Source organism: Neodiprion pinetum, chromosome 6 (genome assembly GCF_021155775.2).
Source record: "Neodiprion pinetum isolate iyNeoPine1 chromosome 6, iyNeoPine1.2, whole genome shotgun sequence".
Lineage (NCBI taxonomy): Eukaryota > Metazoa > Arthropoda > Insecta > Hymenoptera > Diprionidae > Neodiprion > Neodiprion pinetum.
In genome coordinates, this window is record NC_060237.1 from 30,854,249 (window position 1) to 30,878,726 (window position 24,478).

The 24,478-nt window shown below is 38.4% G+C and overlaps 3 protein-coding genes across 9 annotated transcripts; 2 read left to right on the forward strand and 1 right to left on the reverse strand.

The window, feature by feature from the left end:
* Positions 1 to 1,602: 1,602 nt before the first annotated feature.
* Ranbp16 (Ran-binding protein 16) lies at positions 1,603 to 10,749 on the forward strand. 7 transcript variants are annotated; one of them, XM_069137129.1, is made up of 15 exons: positions 1,603 to 1,742; positions 2,811 to 3,445; positions 3,511 to 3,677; positions 3,768 to 3,992; positions 4,073 to 4,943; positions 5,163 to 5,448; positions 5,533 to 5,677; positions 5,825 to 5,972; positions 6,084 to 6,243; positions 6,364 to 6,766; positions 6,918 to 7,080; positions 8,286 to 8,363; positions 8,523 to 8,716; positions 8,825 to 8,952; positions 9,060 to 10,749. In XM_069137129.1, exons 2-15 carry the CDS (start codon positions 3,190 to 3,192, stop codon positions 9,157 to 9,159), a joined length of 3,324 nt encoding a protein of 1,107 aa, XP_068993230.1. In that variant the 5' UTR covers positions 1,603 to 1,742; positions 2,811 to 3,189; the 3' UTR covers positions 9,160 to 10,749. The 7 variants fall into 7 exon arrangements, with proteins under 7 accessions (XP_068993230.1, XP_068993235.1, XP_046487880.1 ...); XM_069137134.1 differs by having other exon boundaries at positions 6,918 to 7,056; XM_046631924.2 differs by having other exon boundaries at positions 1,628 to 1,742; positions 3,205 to 3,445.
* Positions 9,568 to 16,767, reverse strand: LOC124221692 (modular serine protease-like). Its single transcript, XM_046631927.2, has 9 exons — positions 16,372 to 16,767; positions 15,918 to 16,065; positions 15,279 to 15,683; positions 14,858 to 14,977; positions 14,433 to 14,761; positions 14,108 to 14,359; positions 13,594 to 14,019; positions 13,067 to 13,368; positions 9,568 to 12,969 (listed from the first exon to the last, which is right to left on the reverse strand). The coding sequence occupies exons 1-9, from the start codon at positions 16,568 to 16,570 to the stop codon at positions 12,868 to 12,870; spliced, it is 2,283 nt and encodes a 760-aa protein (XP_046487883.1). The 5' UTR covers positions 16,571 to 16,767; the 3' UTR covers positions 9,568 to 12,867.
* A 1,037-nt stretch (positions 16,768 to 17,804) lies between these two features.
* On the forward strand, positions 17,805 to 23,864 carry LOC124221693 (transferrin-like). The gene is made up of 9 exons (XM_046631928.2): positions 17,805 to 18,051; positions 20,328 to 20,561; positions 20,649 to 20,927; positions 21,183 to 21,343; positions 21,443 to 21,597; positions 21,713 to 22,105; positions 22,221 to 22,678; positions 22,852 to 22,979; positions 23,063 to 23,864. Exons 1-9 carry the CDS (start codon positions 17,994 to 17,996, stop codon positions 23,375 to 23,377), a joined length of 2,181 nt encoding a protein of 726 aa, XP_046487884.1. The 5' UTR covers positions 17,805 to 17,993; the 3' UTR covers positions 23,378 to 23,864.
* Positions 23,865 to 24,478: the final 614 nt, after the last annotated feature.

A 24,478-nucleotide genomic window follows, 5' to 3' on the forward strand; every position in this document is an offset into this window, starting at 1 on the left:
CTAATAAAATTGCCGTGAATAATAAATAATCTGAGCAATGGTTTACAGAAAAGAAGAAAAAGGAAAAAAAACTCGTTGCAAACAGTTATCAATATCTCTGTTACTTGTATTAGAAAAAAAATCCTAACAGTATAGGACAGCTCTGTAGCTAAAAAATTTCTGGAGCTTAAATTGCGCATTTTACACGACCAGTAATCCGATTGAAGCAAAATGAAACAGAATCACTTACACGTGATACAAAGTTTTCTCAGTATGTACAACTATTTGCTTTTTAGAATAGTCGTGTTAAAATTTTTAATAATAAAGCATTGTCGCTTTAACGCTGATGTCGGAGAAGATTAATAAGTTGTCAAACGTTTATAAGACTTGATTGTATCGCTTTGTCTCGTCTTGTGTTCTGTACTCTATTATTCATAGAAATACGTACATTGATACGTGCATAAATAAATATATTCGTCACTTTTTGATAACTTTTTCAAGTCATGCAAACACAACTGATGAATAATTAAAAGCATCGAATAATAAGTGGTTTAAAAACTTTCAGGACGTACCTAAAAAGCTTTGATTTCAACGTTTCAGAGCTTGAATTCTATGACTGATAAATTATACAGGCTAGCAACGATTAATTTCGATACCTCGCGAAATTTCGAAGCAGTGATGATTAAACAAAAAAACTTTACCAGTTTGTTTTACACCTTATAAAAATTCATAAATTATTTTTACAATATTTCAAGCAACCCTTACGAATATATCTAGTATTGGATCAAATTTTGATTTTAGATTTTACAATATTTTTCCTGAATACGGAATTTAATTTGTCACGTCTTTGAGTTATCCTGTGTAAATACAAATATGAAATAATTTCATTTTTCATAAGAATCAAGATATCATCGTTATTTTTACCGAAAAGAAAATAATAGCATCCTGCTCCACCTATGTAGTATTTTGTAAGTAAACTTGTTACTTCAAATAACTCTGGAATAAACAGAGTTGCGTTGCGGGTTCGCACTACGTTATTTATAAGGGAATACACGAACACCGATTGTCAGCGAATTACTACCTGGCACAAAGCTTTACCAAATTACTGTAAGAACCCGTGGTCATACTCCCTTCTCGTATTTATTACAATTTTTTTCATTTTTGAGCTAAGTACGAATCAAACTGATTTCGAGCAAGGAGACATTTAAAAAAAATTGATCGTCGTTTGGATATGGACAGCAAAAAAATCGACCCTGCGTCAAGGTCGACAAGACTCATATTGTTTTATCTCATTAGGTGGTGAGAAAATTTGCGACGCAATCGTTATGCTCGTCGTTATTGTCCAATGAAATTCAAACGGACCGTTGACTTCGATTTTTTTCGAAAGAAATTTAAAACTCACCCTGAACCATGTACTCTAAACGACGATGACCGGAAGACTTGTTATGCCTATAAATTTGTAAACGACGTTCGTCTACACGTACGTTTCAATTTTTCATACAATAAACACGAATAGGAAGAATTTGCAAAAGCGTAAATTTACCCTTGTAAGGCTTACCGTGCAAAGGTGTCGCTGCCAGTTTGTTCCAGAGAACGAATCCGAGGGGAAGAGAAGAGCGGGCTAGCGATGCTCTCGTGCGTTTACCGAAGACTAACGCTCGGACGCTCGCTCGCGGCATCCCCCGTACTTCGGGTTTATCGTCGCATGTGATCGAGCCTTTCAGTAGTAGAAATGCAAAGCTGGAAAAATGGCGGATGAACAGGTGAGTTCTCAATCAAAATATATAAACTGGCTGGCGCTACTATGCAATAAGTTGACAAATCGTTGCGATAAATACACGCGCCAGACGTCGAGTTGTTAATCGTTGGTAAAAGAGAACCGACCGCGGACCGTAATCGAAATGTTTTTTACACCGTAAATTGTGCGTAATTGATGAAACTCTGTCGACTGGTTTAGCCGGACGCAAGTCGAGCCCCAACCCAGTGCAGTGTCAATCAAAACATTGTATAGCAAAGCGTTAAAGGACCGTCGGTGACAACGCGTCGCGTGAGATACGGTATCGTTGCGATATTAACAGCGTTGAAATTCCTCTTTTAAACAATCAAACGATGTTTAATCGATAGAATCTTTTACGACCGAAAGGTGGCATATAATCCCTTTCAACGATCCTTGTGCTCTCCAGTCTGCAATCACCTTTTATTACACACTAATCAACAGAAGCTCGTCTGCACTTAAACGGCGGCCTATGCAATGTTTGTTTTCTTTTGTTTCAAAATATTACCTACTATCGCTGGTGAACGTAAAACAGTCATAACCTAGAAACACCGTTTACGAAGAAGCGAAAATTTTCACTAACCTTTGTCTAGAAGGGACAGAATTCGGTGTTTCGGCACAATCGGTACTAAATTTTATCGACTTTCAACAGAGCATACTGTTAGAGGAGCGATTTGTATCAAGTTGTTGTTCACAGTTTGTTTAGCGGCATTTTTTTGTCATGAAATGTTGATTGATAATTGCTCTTCTAGCTGAATTTACATTGTTCGTTTAAACTTGCGGGTATATCGTAATAAACTAGTTGTAACAATCAAAGTAAATTTAAATTCAAATATATTCGGAAAAAGCATAACAGGAATATAATGCATTTGTGACAAATTTCACAATTTATCACGTAAAAATTATTAATATTTTCACGTTTTCACTGAGGATAATTTAACCTGTATGTTTATTATTATTTCTATTCGGCATGCATCAATGAGTACATTAGTAATTGGAGAATTGCTTTTTAACGTTTTTGTACTGAATTGTGTGTTCAATAATAAGCATTTTCCAGAATACATAAAATGGAAATGGGCCTGTGACCGCACAGTCTCCATGCCTGAATTGCACAGTCTAAAAATGTTAGTGAACTTATAAAAACCGAAGCCTGAAGGTTTGAATACTAGACACGTTGATAAACTACATAAATTTGATATATTAATTAATGACTGTTGATGTAGACAATAAACAAAAGTTGGGGATCTTGAATTGGTGATGTTTACCTCTACCCGCCCCCATGCAACTGCTAAAGTATACTAAATAACAATATAAATTAACTAAAGATGACGATTTAATAAACGTCATTTATAAACACAAACAACCGACAACGAGTGAAAATATGATACTTTATCAAATTAACAAACGATCCAAGATTGCTTAAGATCATCATAAGAATGAATCACGTACAGGAAGTACGGCAGCTGGAGTTGCTGTGCAAACAGCTGTACGAGTCCCACGACTCGGGACATCGTGCAGAGGCAGAAAAGGCTTTAGTCGGTTTTCAAAACGCGCCCGATACCTTGACTAAGTGTCAGCTGCTCCTAGATCGCGGGGATTCAGCCTATGCTCAATTATTGGCTGCTACGACTCTGGCTAAATTGGTATCGCGACCGTCGCAGGGGCTCAGTTTGCAGCACAGACTGGACATACGTGAGTAGAGTGATAAATCATTTGAGGAAAAACCTATTTGACAAAATGACGGGCTTTTCTTTCAGGAAATTATGTTCTCAACTACTTGGCAACCCAACCCAAGCTACCTAATTTTGTTATACAAGCTCTGGTAACCCTGTTTGCCAGGATATCAAAGCTCGGATGGTTTGACTCTGATAAAGAGGAATATGTGTTTAGGAATGTTGTTACTGATATTACAAAATTTCTCCAGGTTTGTTCTATTCATAATTTTTACCTTGGACTTGAACTACCGACTCATTCCTTTGGACTAAGTGAACTATTTGAATGTTTCATCGTCTAGGGGTCAGTAGAGCATTGTATGATAGGAGTGCAGCTGCTTTCGCAGTTGACATGTGAAATGAATCAAATATCCGAAGTAGATGTGAATCGGTCATTTACAAAACATCGTAAAATAGCCAGCAGCTTCAGAGATTCTCAGCTATTTGAAATCTTCCGGCTCTCCTGCTCATTACTGAGCACTGCCCGTGAAAATTGTAAAAGTTTGAATTTCAGTGATGAAGCACAGGTACATAAAAATTGAACTTAGCATTGACATCGTTTCTAGATTCAGTTTCTCTCTAATATTGAGTATTTTTCCTATCACAGCACGGTTTGATGACACAACTTCTAAGGCTTGCACAGAATTGCTTGACGTTCGATTTTATCGGAACATCAACCGACGAAAGTTCCGATGATCTTTGTACTGTTCAAATACCGACCAGTTGGAGGCCAGCGTTTTTAGATTTCACGACATTAAAGTTATTTTTTGATCTCTACCACAGTCTACCCAACACTTTATCTTCGCTGGCACTTTCGTGCCTGGTACAAATAGCATCGGTGAGAAGGAGTCTGTTCTCAAACACCGAGAGAGCCAAGTTCTTGACGCATCTGGTAAATGGAGTGAAGCATATTTTACAAAATCCACAGGGATTGAGTGACCCAGAAAACTATCACGAATTCTGTAGATTACTAGCCCGTTTGAAAAGCAACTATCAACTCGGAGAATTGGTAATGGTAGAGAACTACCCAGAAGCTATACAACTGATAGCTAAGTTTACCGTACAAAGCCTGCAAATGTGGCAATTCGCACCTAACAGTGTTCACTATCTTTTGAGTCTTTGGCAAAGAATGGTAGCTTCGGTACCTTATGTCAAAGCGACGGAACCTCACCTGCTAGAAACCTACACTCCAGAAGTCTCAAACGCTTACATCACCTCGAGATTAGAATCTGTAGCCGTAGTAGTAAGAGAAGGATTAGAGGATCCGCTCGATGATTTAGGAATGGTGCAGCAGCAGCTCGAGCAATTATCTGTAATCGGGAGATGTGAATACCAAAAGACCTGCACCCTTTTGGTCCAGTTGTTCGATCAAGCAGCAAGAACCTATCAAGAACTCATGGCTCAAACAGCTTCGCCTGCTCAACAGATTGAGATCACGATACAAGAGGGACAGCTCACGTGGCTTGTCTATATTATCGGTAAGATTCACATCAGTCAGGTATTAGTTGAAGGATTATCATACATATTTAGCACAGCTTAGCTTTACCTTGCTGTTGAATGCAATTAATAGTAATAATAATATTAATATATCAAATTCAGCATCTCATCGTGTACAAATTGGTCTCTTGATATACATGTTCCTGCAAAATCATTTGTCTATGAACGTGCTAGTACATAAACTCATAACAATGGTATAGGTAGTGCTATTGGAGGACGGGTGTCATTCCACAGTAACGATGAACATGACGCAATGGATGGAGAACTGGTATGCAGAGTTCTTCAGCTCATGAACTTGACCGATTCTAGACTGGCGCAGGGTGGCTGCGAAAAACTAGAGCTAGCTATGCTCAGTTTCTTTGAACAGTTTAGAAAAATATACGTAGGTGATCAAGTACAGAAAAATTCCAAAGTTTATAGAAGACTGTCAGATGTTTTGGGGCTTAATGACGAGGCCATGGTTCTTAGTGTATTCATTAGAAAAATGTGAGTAGTTATTGCTCTGTGCTTTTTCAATTTTCCAACAGAACACAGCGCTTATCTCTCCACGATATACTATTTTCGTTACAGAATAACAAATTTAAAGTACTGGGGACGAAGTGAACAAATTATTTCTAAGACCTTGCAGCTTCTTAACGACCTCTCGGTAGGATACAGTTGTGTAAGGAAACTGGTTAAATTAGAAGAGGTTCAATTTATGCTGAATAATCACACGGTAAGAATAAACTTTTTCATACCAATGAGCTTATTCTTCATGCTAGGTAAAAGCCATGGTAAAACACGCCTCATATGAACGACAAACACCCTTTGAATTATGTGGTCATCTTCTGCATTACTAATCTATTTTCCGTTACTTTTTCAGAGTGAACATTTTCCATTTTTAGGAAACAGTGTCGCTGTTTCTGAAATGCGATGTAGATCAATGTTTTACACTTCCCTTGGTAGATTGCTAATGGTCGATCTGGGAGAGGATGAAGAAAGGTTTCATACTTTCATGCTACCACTCACAGGTATCAGAATAATGTCAAAACGTCTATATTAAGCTGTACAGTCCAGTCTATATTTCAATAGTGTTTTACTTCCGAATTAAAAATTACTGTAAAAAAAAAAAACTATCACAGCTGCACTTGAGAGCCTCGGTCGACTCATGGGTGCTGCAGACACTCCATTATTTGCTGCTGAGGAAGCCAAAAAGGCACTAATTGGGCTCGCCAGAGATCTTCGGGGTCTTGCTTATGCCTTCAACACAAAACCTTCGTACATGATGTTATTTGATTGGATGTATCCTTCTTTGCATTTCTACTCCATTATTGAACATCTTTGTTTAGTTTATGGTCATCCTTCTCACATTCTAATCCCTAACAGAAATGAAACTTGATATTTTTCTCAACGAAAATTCAGTTATCCGAATTACACACCAATATTACTACATGCAGTAGAGTTATGGCATCACGAACCACAAGTGACCACGCCGGTCCTGAAGCTGTTTGCTGAGTTAGTACAAAACAGAACCCAGCGACTACAGTTTGATGTATCGTCGCCAAATGGTATATTGCTTTTCCGTGAAGCTAGCAAAGTTATATGTAGTTACGGTAACCACATATTGAATGTCGAAGTACCAAAAGATCAGATTTACCCGTTGAAGCTCAAAGGAATAAGTATTTGCTTCAGTATGCTGAAAGCAGCTTTGTGTGGAAGTTACGTTAACTTCGGAGTGTTTAGATTGTACGGCGACGAAGCCCTTGACAATGCCCTCAATACATTCGTCAAACTATTACTTAGCATACCGCAAAGCGATTTGTTGGTGAGTATTTTATGAAACAATCTTATTTCTATGACCAAAAATGTTCAGTGATTCGAAACGATGTTATTGAAGATTTCTTGCTATGAAATCCAATGCCAAGACTGACGTTATTTTAATTATTAAATTTCACACCTACGATTTTTCATTCCAGGACTACCCTAAACTATCGGCTACATATTATGTGCTCCTCGAATGCCTAGCGCAGGATCATATGGCTTTTTTGTCAACACTGGAGCCCAGGGTATTCCTGTACATCTTATCATCGATCAGCGAAGGCCTTACGGCACTAGGTGCGCTAAAAGACTCCTACACAGGTCTGTGCGGCTGATCATACCTTATTGCTACTCTCTCTAAATCCTCGATGCCGTGAACTCATGGTGCTATCAATAAGAGTCTACCTTAGACAGGATTCCAGTCCTATTTAATAAAACTTTTATTTATTCAAGAGTTTTTGGCTAGGAGTATAAAGTAGATACTAATTATTGGAAAAATCGTTTGTCTAAAGCGTATGTCATGTGCTTTTGCATTGTCGCTTGGAATGTGGACTTGCATCTGGGTATTATAGTTGTTGGCAACAAGCAATAATAATTTTGACCAAACAGGAAACATCAATTTCAAACGGATGCTTAAAGTCACTGCTCCATAATCGATTCAAACGAATGAAATTAATTACTTTAAAACCGTTGGCACTGAGAGAGGATTGGAGCGTGTAGAAACTAGACCCTTTTTATTTCACCAAAAAATTTATGAACACTGCTGCTTCGAGAAGCATTATTAAAATCTAACGCTTAGAAATGCCATATATTATTTCTTTTAAAGCATTATATCTGTCACATTAATGTTAATCATATGTTATCAGTATACTGTGGAATGAGTTGAAGAAAATTATCGTATATATTGCGAAAGAACACTGGGTCTAGCACATGTAGTCAGCCGCACAGCTGGAAATTTCATTAATATTTTTAATTTACATGTTTTCTCCAATTTTGTTATTCTTTCTTTTTTTTTTTATCCTAGTAGCCTCGACCACTAATTTACTAACGAAAAGAGCATGGAATAACCGTATCCAAGTTGACATGTTAAAAGTTTGCCTTTCCGTCTACGTAATTCAATCGAAAAAATAATTTATATCATGGATTCCGCCTTTGTAGTCGGAAATTCAGGCTTTCAAAGAGAACGATCACAAGCATTGATTACAAAATTAAAGGGCTTATCTCAGTCAACGCTAATCGTTATACGGAGTTACAAATTTACCAATAAACTTTCACACGCGTATGCTATGGATCACCGAAAATTCTAATTATACTCTTTTCGTCCTGTATCTACACGAATAACAAGTATTTTCATTAATTGGATTTTCGTTGTGACAAAATTGTTAAAGGTAGGTGCTTATATGCTTTGTGATCATTGTTTTCATTATTTTATCAAGGTATCAATTGTATCTTTTGATGCGTATGCCGCTAAACTATTTATCCGTTTATCACACTTGTCTGATAGAAGAGATTTGCTTGTGTTACAGACACTATGGTTTGCACTGGTTGCTGCGCAACGCTAGATCACATTGTGTCATACTTGTTCAAACAGCTGTATCAAAAAGGTAAGGGGAAACTTATTTGAAGGAAAATACAACTTGACACTCCAGCATAAACTTATTATTCAAGAGAATGAAGACAAATTTGCTTTTGTTGCCAATCACTGGCTTCTTCCAGTTAAACTCTCCGCAAATAGTTGTTCCGAAAATGCTTTTTTATTGTAGCCGGCGTTTACCCTGGGAAAAAAAGTGCCTCGGTACCAGGTGGGGGCGAATTGTTTTTACAAGTTTTGGAACAGCACCCCGGAATTCTTCAGCAAATACTGAGCACAGTATTGAACGTGATAATGTTTGAAGATTGTAGAAACCAATGGAGTATGTCCAGACCCCTCTTGGGTTTAATACTCTTAAACGAAGAGGTAAAAATACCTTTCTATAAAATTTGTAAACTACCGTTTGCTCCTCTAGTGATGCCCTATTGGCTTTATATCATAGAAGAAGGTGAAAATCGTATACTTTGTTTTCAGTATTTCAACCAATTGCGACAGAACATAATTAGGAGTCAACCGGTTGACAAACAAGGTGCCATGGCGCAGTGGTTCGAAAACCTAATGGATGGTATCGAGAGAAATCTACTGACCAAAAATAGAGACAGGTGAATCTTTTGGTTTTCAGTGTTTGACGTATTTATAGAAAAAAGTCTGTAGTATGGATTCGACTCTTCTTATTTACATAACGCTTTTGTGACTTTTTGGTTCTCAGGTTTACACAGAATCTATCAATGTTCAGGAGAGATATAAACGACTTTCTCAAGGGTCCCAATATGTCTGCAAATTCAGTCAGTGATATGATGACTTCGTAGTGGCTCGGTCACCTAGGTTATGACCGGTGTGACAAAATTTTTACCCGCCAAATGCTTGACTGTGCGTGTGTGTGAGTGTAACTATGAATTGTGATGGTATTTTCGTTTTAGATATATACATAATAAGTATAGTAACGGTGTATTAATACTGCGATCTTACAATGGCTCTCTGCGAGTTGGCATCCTATTTAAATTCACGTCTGAATTTTTAATTTCCGGTCACTGAATGTAGCGTGCCGTTTTATCAAGCTCAGTGGTGGGATAATAACAATACTATAGACAGATACATACACATATATCCAGTGAATTTTAATTTCAAGTAATCCGTTGTAATTGTTTCCACCTATCTCTTCTAATGCTATTTTGGTATTTAAATTCGGCGCGTAACGTAATTTTTTTTTTTACACATCCATATCCATGGTTCGACAGGACATGTTAAAACAGTAGCTACCTTCTGTTTCTTCTAAGTATGTTTTATTACGTCGTCTGACAGATTGAATGAGTTATTTTTATGCTTCTAAACTACAGAAAATTGATCAAATCATTTGAAATGTAAACGTACATGAATGTGGTGAGACAGTGATCTAAATTTTATAAATGTAAATTGACGTCTTTGACAATTGAGTAATATTCTTTGACTTTTTTTTTAACTTTGCCTATAGTGCCTATGTACATTCAGCATTGCGTATAAACATTGTTTATATAAGCGCTGTGTTACCACCCGTAACTCAGTGACAGGGTGGCGACAGACTGAGATTAGTCATGGAATTTAGTAATTCGTGAAAAGTCGGGGAACTTTATTTCAGTAAAATTGGCGCTACCCTGAGTGATTACTAATCAAATAAATCAATAACTTCTCTAAAACTGTTTGTGCGATAAATTGCAAAATTATTCGTTAAAGAAATGTAAAGTTTGATCACAAAGATAATAATACATAAATGCTACGAAATATTTTGGATGAAAAATTTGGATAACCATATTGACTGCAGAAAAAATGTGAGATTTGGTTTTTAAATTCAGTGCACTTCGATAAAACAAGCGCTTTCAATGTATTTCATTACTTTAAAACGAATGTGTATTAGTTAGCTTGACATAGAAGCAGAGAGAATGGAATGAAAGAACGGATCGTATATTAATGACGAAGAAAAGAAACTACTGAAATACGATTGAGAATACAGAGCCATGTGGCAGTCAACTCGTAGGTATAATTAAAGTAATATGGATGTTAATTGATGCATAGTTGGTATGCTTCCGTACATTGGAATGTGCTACTAGTTTTCGTCCTTTTTATTCCAATATAACATACATGCCCTATATCAAAGTTTTGTATTGGCCACAAAGAGTGTAGTGTAAGTGTGGACCGCGGCCTTAAAACCTGTTTGTGGCAATGCTGGAATAGTGTGCAGTGGCGGGTGATTCTGACAATGAGAGTTTGAGCATTAGGAGCCGGAGTTACACAAATTTACGTTCAGAACTTGATATGTAACGTTAACTGGACTACACAACGGACTATATACACAAAGTCAGTCTGCTGTGAACTTTGTGAATGATGTAAATGAAGATATCATTAAATAATATCGTGTAAGAGTGCATAGTCGTTATTATTATTATTATTAATACTACTACTACTACTACTACTATTACTACTATTAATATTATTATGAACATATTATTGTAACAAACAACAAAAATATGAAAAGAAATAGATCCTTAAATATATATATATATATATATATATAGTATGAAATAAATTGAACACAGTGTAGCCTGCAGCCACATATACAAATATTACATACACACTTACATACGAGTATACGTGATACTACTAATTATACTTTCTTTTCGAAAGTATTATATCATTATTCGTATTCTCAGTTTTGCTTGCACAATTTAGGAGATTGATAAATCTCGCGAAGTCGAAAAAAGCGAAGAAAAAAAGGAATATACTCATATATAGATATGAATATAACCTTCGACTTTTATTATCTATGTGTAATATACGAAATTCATAAACCTAGGTGTGACGATCGGATGTTATTCATCTTGTATTTTAAACGTGGTCGCGCCTCATTTTTTCTCCCAAGTAAAAGGATCTTAGTTACGCGACCTTTGATTATATTTTTCGTAAATATAACGATAGGAAAAATTTTATACACTTTTACCAAACTTTAAATTAATATATTTTGAAAAATATGACCGACATGTACACGTGTTTTACATTTCTTCGTATATAAATTATTACGCGTTAGCTAAATTAATGATTGGACCGAAATATCAACGATTCATTTCGAAATAGTTTTATACGCTATTAACATTAAAAAAAAAAACGTATAAGAATACTTTGATTCTATTTATTGGAAGGAAAAACACAGAATTCAAATTCTTGCGAATTTTAAATTCACACTTGGATAAATAATCAATTCATCCATTTGGATTAGAATTATTTAATGTTGGAAGCAAACCAGTACTGTGAGGAGTTTCTTAGCTGCTATAGAGCTATGCGTTGTATTTTTCTCTATGATTGATACAAGTACAGAATCATTCTCCCATATTACATTAAATAATTTAGTTGCAATATGCAATAAAACACACAATAAATACATTTTTCATCACATGTAGTAATGATTAGCAGAATTGAGACAGAATATGGAGTGATTAAATGACGCAGGGAATCCGATATTCTCTTCATATTTTCACGAATGCATCAGGTTGTTAATTAATTTACCATTTAAACTTTTACTTGCCAAACAGACTAAGGAAAACGATTATTAAGTGGATTATTTGGTGCTGTGTAATTACAGTGAATATATTTCCTTCCTTATTTCATTATTATTATTACTATTGTTTTTATTACTACTACTACTACTACTACTACTACTATTATTATTATGATTATCATTATTATTATTGTTTACATTTTTTAGTGGTTTAAAATTTGTGATAACTTTGTCAAGACGTCACTTGAGAACTTTTTTTTTACCCAAATACATCGCGATATATCTTGTCGGTCAGTCTGTCTGAGATTGATTTTAGTTTTACTTACTCACTTTCTTCCTACAGATTCCACTATCCTATCTATTAACAGTTTCTTTGCGTTAATAAATATTTCTTATCGCCGAACTAATCGGGGCCGATTTTTCAAGTAGATATGCTTCATTTCTTTTTACCAAGTGAAAATTGTTTTCCAGCGTTTCATATGGTTAACTTGCACGTAATAATTGAAGCATGTTACTTTCGATATTTTTTTTCAATTAATAAATAATAATTGATAAACTGTGAGTCGGGACAGTGAGCAGGCATGTACATGATACACAATATAAATATGCACATAAGAAAAAATTTGGAACGTTTAAAATAATTGAAATATTAATATATAAATAGATATCTGATAATCTTGGTTGTTACGGTTGTTGATGTTATAGCTTGTTTTTGAAGTGAGAAAAAATATTTAAAAAATAATTATCATACGTCAATTATTATTTACACGCAAGTTCAAAAAAAAAAAGAGGAAATGAAGATTAAAAAAAAGATGTTATGTCGAATTATTGTTTGCATAATAATTTCCCTTATTTGAATCATACATAATTCGATATTTATAGACGTAACTAACAATAAGAGTAACTACAAAAATGGTTCGTTCAATGTAACATATACTTTTTCACTGTCGAGATAGGACTCCAGAAATGATTTCTCGAAAATAGAAGGATACTATCCAATCGTATCATGATTCGGAAAGTCTGATAAATTGGATGGACCAATCACAGGTGTATTGTCGATATATTTTTTAATCCACGTAGCGTAGGCCGAAACCTAAAGAAAATCAAAAAATGATAAAACAAAGATTGCGATTATTCCCATAATCTCAGAACAAATTGATGGATTGTCGTGGCGAAGAAAAGACGGTCACCTTTGTGAATATGGTGTAATAATTTGGGTCGCAAAAGCTGGTTCCTAAACGTCTCGGGCTGATCGAAACAACGCCGTGTATTTCCCAGCGCGTAGAATTTGGCTTAGGAAGAAACAAACCGCCGCCGCTATCCCCGTTGCAGACCCCCGTTCCGTTTCCCCATCCCGCACAGAACGATGTGTACGTTATGTACTTCCGGAAATCCCTCTTTTGCTTTTGGTAACACTTTTCGTTTGAAACTATCTCCACGGACGCCATCCTAAGCGACGCACCGAACGTGTCGTTTTCGGTTATTCCCATGCCTGCAATATAAATAAGGACTAAGCTCCACTTTCATACTCCTCCGATTGTTTTCATAACTAAGGTAATTTCATTTTTGAGGAGGTTCGCGTTCAAACTGATTTACGAAGATTGATTATGTCTTGAAACGAACTTCAACCGTCGATTGACTCGAAAAAATCTCGCGCCCATTTCAGTGACGAAACTCTGAACATTTTATCAGAGCTTTCGTTTGCTCGTAAACTCACCGATCACCAGTCCAATAGCACCGTCTCTTTGTACCACGTCATTGGCATCGGTCCAATCAATGCAGACTGGTTTGACGCACGAATTAATTACCACCGGTTTTTTCAGGACCAATATAGCAAGGTCCGAGCCGTAGTTTCCTTCGCGGTCCTGATAGGAATACTGCAATTCGATATTTTCTACATCGAAGACCTGCGTATCTTCTCCTTGGCCATCGAAATCGCTCGAGAAACCACAGAGGACGACTTTCAAGAGATCAACATCGCTCTGCCACACGCAATGGCCAGCCGTGAGAACCAAACGTTCCGCGATCAGAGTTCCGCCGCAGAAAAAACTCGGCTTTCCATTCTCGAATGAAAATAATGCAGCATGCCACGGAAGATGATCGCTCAAAGACGCCTCCCATCCGTTAACTATCAATGGCAGAACTGAAAATACCATGGGAATGAAATACCGAAAAGCCATTGAACCGAGCTGTGAGGATTGATCATTAATTGTTCGCCTGAAGAATTTTACCCGACAGATCTCGATTTCCGCACTCCGGTTTACAGCTAAGATGCTTTCGACTCCATGTCCCGTCATGCAAACACGTAGCGTGAGATGCTCCGGCTTCGGGTTCGTAGTAAATTGGACATTCCAAGAAAGCCTGAGTGCCTACAGGAACGTAACGATCGCAAGGTATCCATCCTTCACGAGGACCCCATTTCACTTCGCACCTTTTAATCGCACCAGGCGCAGCTAAAGGTGGGCAAGTTATACTCCCACTTTCTGAAAAATTCCGACTACTATTGTTCCGCGATAATATGCCCGCAGGAGTGATGTAAAATGAAGAAAAGCTGACCCGTGGGACACGTTGGGATCGAAGGTGTCCATTCGTTGTCTTCGCAGAAGACTGTGCCGGGGCCTTCGAGGGATCCTTCGATGTCGCAGAAGTATTCGAGCTTCGTTAATTCCGCGACAACTTCGCCTGGTCGACAGTCCGGACAGCCTGAAACTCTGTAGTGGGTTCCAGGTTTCGTAGGTGGCAAGCGGCAAGCTCCTTCCGGCAAACTGACGCCGCATATTTTCTCGTCTTCGTCGCTCCAATCGTGACAGTTTTGCTCGAAGTTACACTTTTTGCTCTCCGGTATGCAACCACCGTAGGAACACCGGAAGAACCCTGGTAGGCACCTGACCAGATGGATATTTACGGTGTCAAAAGTACTTTGGAAGTCGGAACTTGTCAATACTGAAACCCCAACAGCTCGATAGCAGATAGATACCTACGTGTGCATGCTGCACCGTTCGAAGTCTTCATCCGAACCATCCCTACACTGGTGACTTCCATCGCACACTTTATTATTGGGTATGCACTGCCCACCGCTTCCGCAGGTGAATTCTTGATCGCTGTTGGTAGAAGAGGTTGAGAACAGAGTAGGTATACAATGCCGGTTCTGAATACAGATTCCCATACCGACATTTACCGACACTTAGCCAAGGCACAAACCTTTTTCTAGAATTCAAGTCAGCCAGAGTGGGGATATTCGCCACCGTCGAATATTCCAGAAAAAGGTTTGTGTTTTGGCTAAGTGTCGGTAAATGTCGGTATGGGAATATGTATCCAGAACCGGTCTTGTATTCCTACTCAAAGGCTTAATCGGAAGCTTGTGCAAACTTCAACCGATGGAGTCCAACGAGATTCCTGTACCTGCACTTATATTCCTCGCATTCGGAGCCGCGGCAATTCATCGCTCTGCAAGTAGCCGGGTCTTCGTCAGTCGCATCGATGCAGTCCTTGGTACCGTCGCACATGACTTCCTGGTGAACGCATCCACCGTAAGAGCAGTGATAGGTGTGCGATGGGCACGGATGGCCGAGACAAGTTGTGGCGTTCTCGTCGCTGCCATCCCGACAGTCCGAATAGCCGTTGCAAATATCTTTTAGCGGAATGCACTCGGGAGAATCGACGCATTGAAACTCACGATCGGTGCAAATTCCGGCTACGTTGCAGCGCGTCTCGTCGCTACCGTCCGCACAATTTTCAATCCCATCACATCGAGATCCCCGGGGTATACATGCTCCGTAGGCACACCGGAAGGTGGAGATTGGACATCTGCACCGAACGCTCAGAATTTTTCAAACGGTAAAAATAAATACATGGCCAGAAAAAACCGTGTGACAAAGGCAGCAATATTTTGTTTGTCGGTATTTTTGCCTTTTCTAATTGTCTTGAAAGATTTAGCATTTTTGCAAAATTCTTTGGGCGGAGCACAACGGTCGATTGCGTGCTAAATTATACGGCATTCAAAATTTAGAATTTGTATTTATCAATTGGTGAAATTCTTACACGACGTGACGACAAAGTTTTCGAGTTTCATCGGAAACGTCATGGCAGTCAGGTTTTCCATCGCAGACTCGGGCGAGAAGAATTTCGGATCCATCAACGCAGACGAATGACGAGGGTCCTTCCGGCACTTCCTTCACCGCGTTATAAGCTTAAACGGGGATGAATGACGTCACGAATTTACGGCGATACCATTAACATTAAATATTGACACAGTTGCTCGAGACGTACGTACATCTGTCCAAAGAATCGGTTCGAACGGACGGCACTAAACATTATCTTATGCCCTATAGAACATGTCGCATGTAGATGCCAGTCTAAGTACGCACCGAGGTTATTTCGATATCCTTCCTCATCTATATTCAATGCATATGTACACAACGTGCAAACGATTTAGCGCTGCGTCTAATTTGGAATTGTAGGTTTCCTTGCTTAATAATAATTCGTGATATCTTACCAGAAGATACAGAGCAGGTAGAAATGGCCAGCAGAACGCGCAACATTTTTGATTGATTTGAAAACAAGCTGCGGTTACTGCTGGCTTTATATATATATCTATTTCTGGCGTTACAGCGTACTGGTACGTATAATATGTCGGATGTAGTCAACGCGCGACCCGTTGAAAATCTAATGGAAACTTGGTTGTTCTTTGGCATTATATTCAGACGAGACTAATCGTCGCTTTCACGGAAAATTGTGCTTTTGTTCAGTATATAACGCAAAAGTATGCCGCTTATTATCACGTCACATTTCCGTGTCGAGTGTCCTTTGTGGAGTTGGTGCTGTAGTAAAGTATTAAAACGATGGGTTTTCCAGTGATCGGTGTGGTTCGATAATGTGAAACGTTTATTCAATTGCGAATAAAATTAGCCCGCTTCGATGATTATGCAAAAAAACGTTTGTCAAATAAAATTCTAAGTAGAAAAACAAAGGAACATAATATAATTTTTTATCGTCATCTACAATCCCCGGAAAACCAGAAAATAAATATGGAACTCAGATAAAATTCAGCAAGATCTTTCCGCGCCTGGTTGACTATTCTTATCTTTCTCCGTACGAATAGAATAAACACATTGTCATCTAAAAACCTTCCTTCAAACAAATGTAACAGGCAGACTAACGATCTCGAAATTGAAGTTACAAATAGACTTTCCTTTTGTCTGCAGAAAAGTAGCCGGCAATGAAAAGAACGTTATAGGAAAATATCAAGATGATTCCTTATCATCATCATTGGTGCTAAATCACAGATATCAAGTTATAAGTCCTATTTGCAGACAGCTTATCAAGAATAATGCCGAGCGATTTAGGAAACACTGAAAATCGTTCTTTAATTGGAATTTGCATTACATGAGAACGTAAATTAGATACCCGTCATGGAATTTTATAATTTTTTACTCATGTGTAAACTGGAGGACAATTCGACTAATAAAGTGGAAGTTAAAGACTACATGATCTCATTTTCTTCTCTACAGTTCATAAATGTGTTCTGGATAATCCAGCTGTTGCCAATTAGTCGTCAAAAGTCTCAACGTATACCGAGTGTGCGGTATTAATAACGATAAAATAAAATTTCAACGCCGACAGGCCAAATATTGTAATGTCAGAAATACACATCCATACGATTATCAGTCGGTGCCGAGATTACGGCGATTGGTGAAGATGAAAAATCCGAGTTAAACGGTGAAGCAAGGGTCTGTAAGGCGTCATCGTTTTTCAAAGGAAAAACGCCTCGTCAAATCGAGGTTTCTAGGAACGATTTTGTGAGAAATAGGGGCCGCGTATCTGCGTTTTGTACGCCTGTATAATATCGCGAGCGCGAATCGTAACGTGAAGCTTTATCTGTATCGATGTACAGGTAGGTAGGTAGGTAGGTAGGTATGTTTCACGCGGCGAGTTACGTACGCGCCTGTTGCTCGGGAGTGTGAGCCACGTTATCATTAGTTTATCTAAAAGGAAGAGGTACCTCGGCACACCTAGTTTTCGACTGGTCAGCGGCAAAAACGCCCGATTTTCGTTGCGGATCGCGTTTAACTCCGCCTGAAAGACTTTCGGCATTTTTCATATCCAGTTAAGCATAGGATGAGGGCTGTGTACCTCGTGTTTCTGTTCCTCGGCGCTGTCGCAGCACAAGAAAAATGTGAGTCAGTAACATTACGTACATCGTATAACGAAAAATTAGAGGATAACTGAGGGAATTGTCATGGCCAAATGTGACTGACATGTATGGCTGTAATTTCGTCTCAATTTATCGTCTTCGACTTTTTTTTTCAAGGCTCGTCCTTGCTATTTATTTGCCTAATTCCGACGTGAACGTGAAGTGAGAATTTCACTGCTTTACTTAACGCTAAATCTTTCGAAATTTCTGTCAATTAGTAACACGAGTGTCTGTATAGTCATCGAATGCAGGTTCGTCTTGTTATAATCCAGGGGGTTGAAGACGGGATCCCATGATTTCATTTGTTGTTTTAGGGATTGTTTATAGTGGATGAAATTCAGTATGGATAATACCGGTAAGGAGGATTTTGTTAATACTATAGAATACAAGAGCAAGAACCTTGAGCTACATACCTCATTTACACATGCACCGTGTAACGTTAATTAACAATTACACGGAGCCGCGTTTTATCAATTTCAGCTATAACATCGCATTGGCAGTATAATCTATATCGATAAATGATGACTATATCTTGCGTAACTCGTTGAATTAAGGCACAGATACTTGTGTTATTATCATTGTTACAACACGGAGACTTGAGACGCCGGACGCGGTGAGAACAATAACAATCAGTAATAATGCCACAATGGAAGTTACATCAATATCGTGTGTACAATAATAAAATACGCTGCATGGTCTAGACTTAAAACGCAATGTGCACTACGCAAGTTTGCCGCTATTGTTTCGGCACAGAAGTAATGTATTTTCGGTTGAATTGATTTTCCAACATACACGGCAGTAAAAATTGTTGATCTTTTAAACGCAACGCGGTAATTTTTTTTTTTTTTTTTATCACCTATTCTTAGCTTGTCAGATGCGAGATGCGTGAACGAATTGCTCTTTCAACGAAACCTGAATCGCGTAATATCTTTCATCGGAAAGAAAGATTATAGCCTTTAAAAGATGGTGGAATTTCTGATACCCAGATTTTTCGACAGTTCAAATTGTGCTAATGAATATCACTCAATCTATACAACTGGCTAAATCTACTTGCAAACATGAAGGCAATTCATTGAGAGTTTCATGCAAATTCTTTCGACAAGTATAGTTGTGAATTTCAATATCCGCACAATAGCGAGTTCAATGTCAAAGTATTTTTTAATCTGAACGGCGAAAAGCCAGGTAGCCCGGGAATATGAAGCAGAGTAAGGTGTAAAAAGTGTAGACGCAATGAAAAAATCCATCGATTTCTCATAATCCTACACAGATTTCATACACGATAAATTTATAACTTGACCCAAAGATAAACTAGCCTGACCGCTTTTAGGCTCACGGATATCAAATTAATCGTGGCATAGCGATTAGGAACAAATAGTCAAAGTTCTATCGGATCTACAATGTTAAATGATTTTCTTCTCAGACTTGAATTGTCGACTTGGTAATTCTTCCTTAATTGGTATCTGCATCTTTCTCCAACTTATATATATCTAGGCAAGATGAATAGCTACTTTATAAAATACAAAAATAATCATTCAACGTACGTCAGAAGCGACATTTAATTGGTACATAAATTACTCCTTATCACTTCACGTATTTAATCAGGTGACAAAATCACGCGCTGAATGAGGAGCCAATCTACTCGATGGCATCTTTACAGTATTTGCTGCACTGAAAAATACACGACATTGAAATTTCAGTTTTTGCATCTTAATTTGTAGCTTTTGCTAATTTTGCAGTAAGTCATTCCCAGGTTCAATCCTTGTAATTCATCACTGCAGTTAAATAGAAACAAAATTACGGTGCATTACTCGTGAACACCTTCAATGAAATTGTATAAAAGTTCTTAAACTAGAAATAATTTCGTACACCGCACGAAAAGTTCGACTAGAATTTTCGCACAGTTTGGTACAGGGGCATATTAGTTGTACATAAGTGAACGGTAGAGCACGTATAGGTAGTGATACACCTATACATTTGTATATAGATATGTAAGCATCCGTATCTCTCACGTATTAAAGAAGATAATATTCCTAATGCTTATCTCCGCTGCCATGACGACGCCCTAATTTTTAATAAAATCCCTGCATGCTGTCAAACGTGGCATTGAAGGATCGAAGCTCTTATTATTTACGTAGAATATCCGCTTCGCCAATTTTACGTTTACTTTTCTCCTTAGCATCAGAGTATCACTATAAGATAGGAAATTGTTGCGTCTGTAGCAAAACTAATTATTTGAACATCATCATTCATCTTTTCAGACAAACTTTGCGCTACTTCAGCTATCAATCCAGTTACTTGTGTTTCACTCCAGAGAGGCGAAAGTCAAGTATCATGCGTTATTGTGGAGGACAGCTCGGAGTGTGCGATAAAATTAAACCGCGGAGAGGTTGATTTCGGGATTTTCACTGCCGAGGAAGCTTTGCTTGCTTATAACTTTTATCCATCGGATTCGCAAGTTATTGCTCAGTTGAAGCACCCGGAAAGAGTTAACGGTATTAATTATTGTCTTAAAGGACCACGTCGGCATACTTTTTTTTCCAAATAAAGTGACGAGCTTATTCAATGTCCGTTACTTTCAGAAACCCACGAGTTCAAAACTGTAGCTGTTGTTCCGAGCAATTTCACTGCGGGGAACTTGGATGATCTGAAACAAGGCGGTTTCTGCCACCCGGGCTTCAGCAAGACGCAACTATGGAACGACAATATCCTCAAGTGGTTCGAAAAAAAGCTTTACAATCAGACCTGCGACTCAAGCCTAACAACCGCTGAGAATGAAGCTGCAAACCTGAAGAATTACTTTGGAAAAGCTTGCAGACCGGGAAATTGGGTTTCAGAGTCATCGCACGACGCAGCATTGAGTAATCATATTTTTTCGTATTTCGAATATTCTATTTTCAAGCTCTCTTCGCTGCTGGTTCAAATTTTCACTTTACCGATTATGATTTTATTATTAGAAAACTAACTGCAACGTTCCTCAATTCGTACCTCATTCATAATCACGCGACTGTGCGAAAAAGTTACATCGAGGGTACTGCAAACAGCACCTATTATACATTCTATATTCTATACATTCTACATTCTAATCAATTTGCGTTTTACTTCGACATTTCCAGAACAAAAATATCCAGAGCTCTGCGCAGCTTGCGACAATACGACTGCTTGTCAATACGCCAACACCGATAACCATGGACATATTGGTGCGCTGAACTGTTTGCTTGGAGGCAAAGGAAAGGTGGCCTACGTTGCCCTGAGTTACGTCCAGCAATACTTTGACGTACGTATTTTGAAGTCGTCGCTAAACACAAATAATCAAGGAACTATTCCATGCTCCTCTTATGGATTTTGATATATCAGGTTTATTCATGGATTCTAGATCAACAATCCCGTTTCGAGCACTAACGCGAACACAAACACTTCAATCTTGAATTCGTATCGATTTTTATGCACGAATGGTAGCCTGGACCAATTGAACTCTACAGATCCTTGCAGCTGGCTCAAGCAACCTTGGCAGATGATTTTGGCCCGAAAGTAAGAATGCTTCGATTTGGATCGTTTTCTACAGAACTATGAGTTCTACTAATACCTTGAAAGCATTAGATGAAAAAAACAATTCGACACCATGCATTGTTGGTTTGAATTTCAGCGACATTGCAGCCGCGCTCCAGGAGAAGCTGAAGGGTTGGCTATCGACGGATTCAGCTGTCCAAGACTGGACTGCGGCTTTGAAGTCGATTCTTGAGAAAGAGACCGTGGTTCAATATTTACCCGAACTGAAAAGTCTGACGGCATACCTTTCGGACGGAAGAGAACTTGCGACTGCAACGTCGGGTTGCGGTAGTAACATTCGATGGTGCACGGTAAACACCGAGGAAAACAACAAGTGCAATTGGATAGCCAAAGCAGTTTCTACTCACGGTATCCAACCAGACGTATCCTGCAAACCGGCCAATTCTACTTTTGAATGCCTCCGTGACATAGCAAGCGACAGCGCGGATATCATCACGATTGATTCAAACTATGGTCATTTCGCGAGACAGTAAGTAATTTTACCCAATACGATGATCAATCCTCACCCGCGCACATTTCTCGTTTCTTTCCAACGTCTCGTCCGATTCTGCGGTTCAGAAATTTAAGACCGCGTTTTACTCCAGGGTTTTCAATTTGTCGACGGTCATGTACACCGAGACGGAAAACGACAGGAACAGCGTGGTGATAGCGGTTGTTCGCGAGGGTACCACTTACAACGTATCAAGTTTTGCTACCTTGAAGTCCCGCTCGGCCTGTTTCCCCGAGTTCGGAGGTATCGCTTGGCTTAGTTTTGTCAACGCTGCTCGTCTGAACAACGTCATATCTAACTCCTGCGACGTGGTAACACAAGTGACGAGCCTTCTGTCCAGCGCTTGTGCACCGGGATTCGGTGACGGAAATCATCAGAACAGCACCACTGGAACCACATCGTCAAAGCTATGCTCTCTTTGCCCGGTCGAAGCCAACAACTCATCCTGTTCAGCAAATCACAGCAATATTTATTACGGAGACAAAGGGGCCCTTGAATGCCTCAAGAGCGGTGCTGGCGACGTAGCTTTCATAGAGTATTTGAACTTGCGCGGTAAGTTCGTCGTTGAGTGAATAGTATAGATACCTGTCATACGTTTGAAAAGACGGGCGTACAATATTTACGGTATACCGTTCGTGCCATACTCGAGAGAATTGAAATTTTTGCACAACGTCGGATTAATGATCAGCAACGTCTCAAACGTTTTTATGCTTCCTTTTTTTCAGACGACATTGCAGCCGGAGTTATAAATGCGTCGCAATACCGAGTATTGTGCAGAAACGGTAGCTTGTCTTTGTACACAGGGTTTCAGGTTGACGAACAGTGCGCGCTTTCCATCACCATCGACAGTGAGGTAAAGATGGAATTATACTCGGTTTCAATTATGCAAAATCGTATGCAATTCTTACCGACTCAACGCACGATATATTGTTGTAGGTGATGGGACGAAAGAACGCATCTGCGATAAATACAACGGATACAGTTTTGGCGCTGTTGAAAATTGAGGATTGGCTGGGATATCGCGTGGAAACACTGAGACCGATCGACGTTTACGGTCCGTTTAATGGTACAAAGAATCTTTTATTCAAGGATTCAACAACTGGCCTCGAGACCACGAACTCAACGCTCAAAACAGTCCTAGCGTACAAAGAGCTTTTCGCTCATTACGAGAGCTGTACCGGCTCTGGAAGCATTACTGTACTTGCCAGCTTCAGCACGATTCTGCTATTATTCTTGGCTCATTGTTTGTAAAATATTAACAGAGTTTAATTATTTATGTATTACTATAAACTTGTAAGTATGGTAGGTGAGATCAATAATACCTATTATTATGTTATCATTATGTGTTCCGTTTGCTATTTAGTATTGTGTAATTTCTATATAACACGTAAGTTTAGAATTACATTTTCTAAGAATAAATTAATAAAAATCTTGTAACCATACAATTATCATGACCTATGAGGTTTGTTTCAATATCGTATCTTTTGTTTATCACTTATAATTCATGTGCTCAACAGTGAAACTCGCGGAAAAGTTTTACCGTCTCAAACAAAATGAACAATAAATACGCCAAAGCTGAGATCACTCTTTTTGTATACTCACACGGAAACACGAAGTTGAATGTAAGTGAACGCCTGTAGTGCAAACAATGTTACGTTGAAAAATAGCGAGAAATACGCTATAGCTGTGCAGCGTTCAATCACAATAAACCGAACGCTGATAATAAAGCGAGAAAATACACTGCTGATTTTATTTATATCCAAGCTTCAACCGGGGCGAAAAAAGGAGTAAAATAAAAAAGTTTAAGCATCGGTTTGGGGGGAGTTTGTTCTAAATTCGGACGGTCACAGTTGTAGTTGTGACTAGAAAACTGTCTCTCTATATTAGGGTGGTCCATTTTTTAACTTTTTTTGCTAAGGTGCCGATAAGTGAAAATATTTAGAAGTAGCTACCAATTATTATAATATTTTTTATTTATTTTTATGTGTACACCTTACGGACTTATATATATGCATACATATAAGTCCGTAAGGTGTACAGTATATGCATAAAAATAAATAAAAAACATTTCAACAATTGGTAGCGATCTCTTAATATTTTCCTACTTCCTTCAGCTTTTACAATTTTTTTTCAGTATTTGTCACAAATTTTTCGAATAGCACCTTAAAGAAGAAACATGTAAAAGCGAACAACTTTACTCTATATGCAGAAAAGTTTTCGGCTCAAAAATCGCCGTAACTAATATAGGAAGGTCAAAGTTTCCGCCGAGATCTGATGTTCACAGTTTGAATTGAAGATTTTAGCGCGCGCTGCGCGCAGAACTTGACGGTCGGAAACAATTTGGAACGTCTA